Raw genomic sequence first — 9,271 nt, forward strand, 5'->3', positions numbered from 1 at the left:
ATATATATATATAATAAACTTAAAACTCAGTGTACAGTATGAAACATTTTCTAACTGACGACACCTAACAGTTATCTAATCCAACAGCTGCTGTGGCCATTAGCTCGCTACTCTTTAGACATCTTTCACCTATACCATATGCCAAAAATGACACCTAAATGTACAATAATCATGAAGGGAATATCAAGAAAAAGACAACGAAAAAAATAGCTATTGAACAATGTAATGTAGTAAGATTAACATAAATACCATTCAAAAATTATGCATTTGCAAATCCAACCCTCAATCTTTCATAATCACAATATAAACACCATTATAAACTTTTTATAAGTAAAATACATTTATTTCATGCATATATATATATATAGTTGTAATATTGTATTAGTTCATGAGTCGAAATATACCTATAATAATAATCCCCATAAAAAATAGTTTACAATCTCTGAAATATATGTTGATCTATTACTAATTTTATGATTTGCTAATTCTATTTATTGTTGCAAACCTGCATTGTAGCTGAAGCTATTTTTTTCTAAATCATGACTGGTTGTCAAGGCTATTTTTAATTTGGAAAATTCACATACAGACCACACAATTCCTATGCATTTACATATCTAGCGCCTGAACTTCGATATTTACACTTATATCACCTTGGTGTCAAAAACATATGCATGAAAATATGTGTGAAATAGTGATGCTGGTATTTTCATGTGATAAAGAGTATAAAGTAAAAGAAAGGATAAAGTAAATACATAAAAAAGATTTTGGTAATTTCATTTAGAAAATGTTATATATACATAAATTAGCATATATAAAATTTCTTATAAAAAGATTAAAGACTGGCAAATTGTATGATTTTTTATAGAGATAGGAAAGACAAACATGCATATCGGATTTTTTTCCTTGAGTTATTGTAGTTTATAAGTGTAACTACCTATGGTTTATTTTAGGCAACTCATTAAGTAGTTTTAATATTTTTTTAGGTTATAAGGATTTGAACAAGAAGATGGAAGAGAAAAAGTTGTATATAGAAGACGAGAACATTAAACAAAAAGGAACAAATTTTACTTGTTAATTTTAATTGTTTTTTTTAGTGGTTCTTTTATGAATTTTTGGATATTAACCTTTTCGAGAAAGAAGTATGATAGCAGAGAATTTATTATCACCGTCTGACCGTCCGTTCCTGTCTTGATTAATCCAAAGCTCCGAGCTGAATCATAGGACATCCAATATTTATCGAAATCGAGCATCAGTGCTTCCAATTTTATTTGTCAAAGAAGGGGAGTCAAAGGCCCATCCTACAATCGTCGAAGCCGAGCGTTGAAGTTCCCTTTGATTTTTTGAAGTTAAACTCGCCCCACTAAAGCAGAAGCCGTAAGCTTCTTAATCGCAACTTAAGCAAAAGTCAAACATGATCGTTGAAGCCAATAAAAATACCTCACGTTAAAGCCAAATCCGAACTTTATGGTACTTCCATTGAAACTTCTATTTGTCGAAGCCATCAATCAAAACCATCCTAGTGCAAAAGTCATATTTTTTTACAATCTTTAATGAGTTAATAGTTATAAATTTATATTTATTTATTTATTTACCGAACATGCTCGGAACATGCGATAAAATAGTATCGGATATGTGCTCAATATGATTTAGGGAAAAAATGAAACATAGAAAGTAGAAAATTATAAATACATGTGTATTCCTAATTACACTTCAATTGTTTATTATTCTGATTTTATTACTAAAAATTTAACATTCAAATAATACATGAAAGATTAACTAAACAAAGCAATTAAAATTAATAAGTAGAACATTGAACATTTCTTTTTTTTTCTAATATTCTATATATATTTGCTCGTCTTCTATTCATCTTGTTCAAATGTTTAAAACCTAAAAAGAAATTAAAACAACATAATGAGTTTTCTAAAGATAGCACATGAGTAATCACATTTCTAAACTACAGTAATCCAAGAAGAAAAATTCAATATATATGTGAGTCTATAAAAAATTTTATAATATATTGGTCTTTCATATTTTTAAAAATAATCTGATATATGCTAATGCATGTATAACATTTTTCTAAATAAACATGCACTAACCATCTATATGCATTTATCTCAACTTTACTTTTATTGGATATTATTTACATACATTTTTATCTCTGTGAGGATCACTGTCAACAACTTAACATACCCTTGGCAAATATTGTCCAGTCGGCTTCAGTCGACGTAGCGGTTAGTGGTCTATACATCACAATTATCTAGGGTGGAAAGACCCTTACCTACTCTTGGCCGATATTATCCCGTCGGCACAACGGTTAATAATGCAATCATCACAATTGTCTGGGGAAATAATCTCTGGTCTACTCACCCCTGGTCGATATTATTATATCGGCACAGTAACTAGTGATTTAATTATCACAATTGTCTAGGGTGATAGAAAAAACTTTACGTGTGCGAATACACTAACGTCCTCTGTCTGTACCATTACGGGATGAAATCCTCCTCTGAACATGCATGTACAAGTATTCTTATAAAAGGTTTATTTGGGACAGTTGCAACTTATTAAAAAACAGTTGTGAGTTGCTGAATAATAATATGATGCTCAAAAATTTGAAATGGTTATTGCAATTTTTTTTAAGTCAAACAGCAACTAGAAAACTACTACCACACTTAGCTAGAAGTAGTGGGATAACGCATATTTCAATGGCATTTTTTTGTAAAAACAGTCAAAACTCAGTTTCCATAACAGACAACTGCGGTGCGGTGTCGCACCGTCGCTCCAAATGAACTCATAATCTATTTCCTTCTTTATAACAAACATTATTCTAAAATATTTCTATGCAATCCACTAACATGCATATTTTTTTCGTTGTGTAATAATTTATCATGCATGTCTTTTATATCATTCATATATCTATCTCATGCACATCTCTTACTTTATCTATCTCATGCATATTTTTTGCTTATATCATGCATATTTTTCTTACATATCTATCTTATATGTTTAAGTCCACCTTATATATAAAGTCTATCTAAAAATCATTCATTTTATGCATATCTCTTGATTATATCTATCTCATATATATCTATTACTTATATCATGCATATCTTTTTTACATGTCTATCTTACATATAATGTCTATTTAAATAGCATTCATCTCATGTATATCTTTCATGCAATTACGTTTTTTTTTTCTTATTATGCTTATCAAGTATACCTTTCATATATAATAATATGAAGGATCTAATTAAATTGGGTCATATAGAAAGTCAAACATATAATTTGAAATAAAAAAGATTACTAAATTTTAGAAAGACAATTACTCACCTCTATTGTCACACTAAAGCCTTAAATTTTGATAGTTAGTTAAAGGTTGTGGTAACTTTTACGTTAAGAGTAATAACCTATAAAAGATAATATCAAACTTTAAAAGTAATTTATGTTAATCAAATTAATCTTCTTAAATTATCATAAGATTACTTTACTTAAATTTACGGAGTCTCTTCACAAAGAATTTCCACACTCTCATCTCAAGCCAATCGCCTCAGACAAATAATCTGGAACCCGCAATTAACTTCAAATTTATAAATATCTTAGCTCACAAAGTAATTTAACTGCTAAAACATACCTTAAACAGCCTTCTCGGCAACCAGCTCTTTTCCTAAGGAACAAAACATTCTTCTCTCTTCTTAATTTTCTTAAACTCCTTTTTCTTTCACTGAATTTGTGTTAGAATATCTTACGGAGCTCGCAAACCACATTCCTTTCAGCACAAGATAGGCGCCTTCAAACGTTACCAGGAACGAAAAATGCACGAAAAATGAGGCAAAGGTCAAAATCTAAGAGTGAGGAAAGAAATGAAAACTTAGAATGGCGAGAGAGAGAAATTTGTACCCTTAGATTTTACCCCATAACCACAAATTGCGAACTGTAGCATCTAGGAGGCCGCTCGGTTCGCCTGCAACCCACGGCTGCTCACCCCCTGTACCGTAGCAAGGGTTGCAACCTTTCTACAAGGGGTCAAATGAACTCCTTCACACATAAGAGAATTCACGAGAGAGGAATAGAGCGAGGGAAAGAATGCAGAAAAAAGATTACATTAAGACTCTGCATGCAGAGCTGCATGCGGATTCCAATCTCGAGCCAACACGTTGAAGGTCGGGGCCCACCTACATAAAAAATGAAAAAAGGAACGAAAACGCGCGACCCATCCCGACCAATGCGTTATAGGAATATTCTATTCGCCTCGGAATATTCCACGCGTTATTCTGAATATTTTTCGCGTTATTCATGTGTTATTGTTGTGTTATTGAGATGATTCAACCAAATGACAAGATAAAAACTTTTGTTGATATGTTATTAATGTGTTATGAAACTGATTTTGAGTTAGTATTGTTGTTTAAAAAATAATAACATCTCAAAATCACCTCAATCACTATTTTTAATATGTTATTGATGTGTTATTTATGTATTATTGATGTGTTTTTGAGGTGATACAATCCAATGACAAGATGAAATTTCTACTGATGTAATATTCATGTGTTATGGATGTGATTTTGAGTTTATATTGTTGTTTCAAGAATAATAACATCTCAAAATCACCTCAGTCACTGTTTTTAATGTGTTATTGGTGTGTTATTCATGTGTTATTGATGTGTTAGTGAGATGATACAATCCAATAACAAGATGTAAACTTATACTAATGTGTTATTTATTTGTTATGAAGATGATTTTGAGTTTGCATTGTTGTTTAAAGAACAATAACATCTCAAAATCACCTTAATAACACACCAATAACACACAAATAACGCGAAAAATATTCAGAATAACGTGAGTGAATATTCCTATAACACGGTAGCAAGAAAAAATAATGCGGAAAATATTTTCTTATAACACATAGGCAAGGCTCTGTAACGCAGAGGAATATACATAACGCGATGGAATAATCCCACAATGCATTGACAAGGGTAAGTAATGCATCGATTGGGTCGAGTCACACGTTTTTTTTTTCTATTTTTATGTAGGTGAGCCCCAACCTTCCACGTGTCAGTTCGAGATTGGAGTCTGCATGTCGTTGTGTATGCTAAATCCTGATGTAATATTTTTTCCAAGCGAAGCTCGCCTACCCTAACCTACCGATTGAATGAATTAAAAGGGGAGTAAGTCGGTGGGCTACAGTAAACATGCAGGAGATTAAGAATTAATTAGGTTTTAATTAAATTAATTACACTTATAACTTCAACATTTTATATCACCCAAATCATTCAAAATTAATATATAGTTCTTTATATTGAATTGCTCGATCCGACGTATAAAATTTTATAAAATTAACTTAACTAAAATTTAAGGGTTGCAAAAATTAAGGTATGTATTAAGTCGTCAAAATTTATCAAATTTTGTCATGTGTCCTCTAATGTTGTACTTCTGATGGACATTTTCTTACAAAGTCCATTAAAATAATCAGATCATCCATTTCGAAATCTTTTTTCCAAGGAAATGAGTAAAAAACAGCTACATGAGAAAACATGGGAGCATTTATTCAAACCACCCAATTCTTATGAGTTTATTATAACCTAAATTTAAAATTTGACATTTAAAACACCCAAATCTTTCATAACACATCAAAAATACAGTCATTTTAACATTTAAAACGTGAATACACATTTTCATTCATAGGTAAGATGATCCGCACGTAAAAATTGATGTGGTATGTATGTGTATCTTTCAAAAACTTATAAATAGGCCAAAAGAGAACTATAAATGCGCAACACTGCAGCAAGAAAGATAAAAAGGAAATCAGTTACCATTTTCTCAGGGAACTTGTGTTAGTCTCCATAGCTTTATCGAGCCGTCGTCGCTTGCCGAAGCCAGAATTTCAGGTTCCTGAGAAATTTTAAACCAAGATAGAGTGAGCTCGACATATGATCAACGACGAAGCTTCTCTGATGAAATGTAGCCTTCATTAATGGAGCTTGAGATTTCTAGTTAGGGACATTTGCATACATATCAAACAATTCTTATGAATTTACATATCAATAACTTAAATTTTGATTTTTACACTTATAACGCTCATATAATTTACAGTACATAAAAAAATATCACTACCTTTTAAAAAGTTGAATACGCATTTTCATGTATAGATAAAGTGGTATCAAGGTAAATATCAAATTTTAGGTGCTAGATATGTAAATATATAAGAATTGTGAGGTATATATATATATCTTCCTTCTATTTTAATTACCTTTGGATTCCACTGCACAGAGTTCACGTCCATGTCGTGAGCTTTGTTCTTCTTTAGAATTAATTTGTATGATCCTCCATCAACCTGCAAATTGAGATGGCCAGCTTAGAACAGAAATTGTTAGTATTCATTTTCCAAAAGGGGCATTTACATAAATACCAGCCAATCCAATATATTTACATTTCTAACACCTAAACTTGTTATATTTACGCAACCCAAATCTTCTATACCGCATAAAAAAATGCTATCATTTTAACTTTTAAAAAGTGAAATACATCTTCTCATATATAGAAAAGGTGGCATGTAAAGATTAAAATTTAGGTGTTAAATATGTAAATACTTAGGAATTGTGTGGTATCTATGTAAATCTTCCTTTCCATAAACCCACTTAAGCAAAAGAAAAGGAACTTTATAGCTCCAGTCAACAGTCAGTTGGCATATGTCAAATTGAAGTTTGATGGTTAGATATGTAAATACATAAGAATTGAGTTGTATGTATGTAAAAGTTCCTTTTTCTAAGCCTAATATATTCTATACAAATTTTGAAATGGGGCTTTTAGATACATAGCACACAATTCTAATGTATTTACAGATCTCAAACTTAAACTTTCTCAAACTTAAACTTTCATGTTTACACACATAGCACTCAAATATTTAATATCACATAAGAAAAAACACTATTACCCTTTAGCTAAGAGTGAAATGCACATTTTCACCAAAATACTATGCATGTAAATATGAAAGTTTAGGTGTGGGATATGTAAATAAATTAGAATTGTGTGAGGTGTATGTAAATGCTCCATTTTTAAATCTATACTCATGAAAAATACAGAATGAGTGCTAAGCCGAACTAACTTACATTTAGAGTTTTGATGTTACTTCAATTGCTTTTCCATAGTTATAACTTTGTATTAGTTTACATTAGTCAAAATAAGCCTATAATAATAATAATCCCTATAAAGAGTGGAAAAATACTTATAGCTCCCGACAACGAAGAATGAGATGGCAGTTGGGAGTAGGGACGTAAATGAGTTGATTCGAACTCCAAGCGACTCCCAGCTTAAGCTCTACTAGATTATCGAGTTCGAGCTAGAACCCGAGCTCAACTCTAAGTTTGATAAGGTTTGAACAGGCTTATTTATTATAAAAGAAAGTGCGTTGTTGTAATAAAATGATAAAAATACGAGACATTTAAATACATAGCACCCAATTCCTACGTATTCACATTTCTAACAACTAAACTTTGCTTTTTACATTTATATCATCCATATAATTCATATCACATCAAAATACCACTTTTTTTTACTTTTAAAAAAGTGAAATACACCTTTTTATGCATAGAAAAAGTGGTTATATGTAAAATTTGAAGTTACATCTTAGATATGCAAATACGTAGGAATTGAGAGCTGTATGTAAGTCTTCCTAAACATTATGAAAATTTAAGAGAGGAATGATGAGAAATCAGTTGAAGATGAAGAAATTTAAATAAATTTGTACTCAGAACTCCAATTCTAATATACTTTAAATGTATTTTATAATAATATTTGTAAATGAGTCAGCTAATGAGTTGGGAAATTAAGTTTAAGATTAGTTTGAGGTTGATTAAATAACTCATTGAAATTGGCTCAAAAGCCATTTATCGAGTCAAGCCTAAATTGATTCATGCGTCGGCTCGACTCAATTACATCCCTCGTTGGGGCAAATTTGCTAACCTATTATATAAATCTTACTCAACTGAGAAAGCCTAAACAACTAAGATTGAAATTACACTATTTATTCATTTATGAAGCCTAAATCATGCTAACATCTCTTAAACTATAGATTGGAAGCTTAAACTTCATAAGTACATCAAAAGCCAGCACTGAACTTCTGAAAGCAAAAGGAAATTTACATAGATACCATACAATACTTATGTATTTACATATCAAACACCTAAAGTTTAATATTTACATTTATAACATGCTGGTGTTAACACCTATTCCTAAAAAGGTGTATTTCACGTTTAAAAGTTGGTAATAATGGTATTTTTGACATAATGTTAAAGATTTGAGTGATTTGTATGTAAATATGAGAGTTTAGATGATACATATGTAAATATATAAGAATTGGGCGGTGTCTACGTAGATGCCTGTCGGCCGTTTTTTTTTTCAACTTCACTTTCGTAGTTTGAAAAGATGATGATTTTGTGATTTTGAAAATAATTTAAATATAAATATAATTTTTTTTAAAGAAGTAACGTTTTTTAATTTTTAAAATAAGTGAGACCAAACGAGTCTCACATTTTCAAATAGTTTAGATGATTTAATACAATACTACAAGCAATACACTTATCCCGAAGAATAAATATATTACCTGTAATATGAATTTAATCATATAGACTAAACAATTTGTGTCATCCGTTTGGTCTGCGAAATATTTTTATAAAAAGGCCAACAAGTTCCCCTATCTAACATAACAATTAGATAGGGTTTATTTTATCTGGGTTCCTGCTTCCCTATAGCGGCAAGCCCCTATAGTTAATTACATCTTAAATGATCGAAATCACTTAAGATAACTCTCGATTAAGATCAGGTGGTTTTGCTTTCAAGATTTCAAAGTTTAGGTTTTCACGATTGGACATAAGAAAGTCAAATGGGAATGGCTCAAAATAGGAACAATTATTTTAGGAATTCAAATAAAAGAAAAGTAGGGGATATCACAGATCTAGGAAAAACCCCGGTGAACTCCCAACTATCATATTGTTCGGCTTTATGTCTTTGAAATGATGTTTATTTGATATTTCAATCCTGCAAATTATTTAAGACTTAGGACTTATGTTTGCACAACGTCAGACTGTGCAAATAACCTAAAGGACAGGAGGATTTACACCATACCGTGCGGTAACCTCGGAATCCTAAAACGTTAGGACTTATAATTGTACAACAGAGTTGTACAAAAAGCCTAAAGAGTGATCCTATGAGTTGTTTAAACTAAAGAAAGTGTTAGGTGATGTGAATGTGTTTTGCTGCTGCAGATCCATCTTGAAGTTAT

At 30.8% G+C, this 9,271-nt stretch overlaps 1 protein-coding gene across 2 annotated transcripts in view; it reads right to left on the reverse strand.

Moving 5' to 3' along the window:
- Window positions 1-21: 21 nt before the first annotated feature.
- Window positions 22-9,271, reverse strand: part of LOC110022977 (protein CIA1) — a gene marked incomplete in the record, with an annotated part of 49,955 nt that continues 40,705 nt past the window's right edge. The window contains 3 exon segments of one of the 2 annotated variants that reach the window (XM_020722153.1): window positions 22-129; window positions 5,805-5,883; window positions 6,242-6,325. In XM_020722153.1, coding sequence (XP_020577812.1) covers window positions 5,812-5,883; window positions 6,242-6,325 — 156 coding nt within the window. 2 annotated transcript variants of the gene reach the window in all.

Source organism: Phalaenopsis equestris, unplaced genomic scaffold (genome assembly GCF_001263595.1).
Source record: "Phalaenopsis equestris unplaced genomic scaffold, ASM126359v1 Scaffold000002, whole genome shotgun sequence".
Taxonomy (NCBI): domain Eukaryota; kingdom Viridiplantae; phylum Streptophyta; class Magnoliopsida; order Asparagales; family Orchidaceae; genus Phalaenopsis; species Phalaenopsis equestris.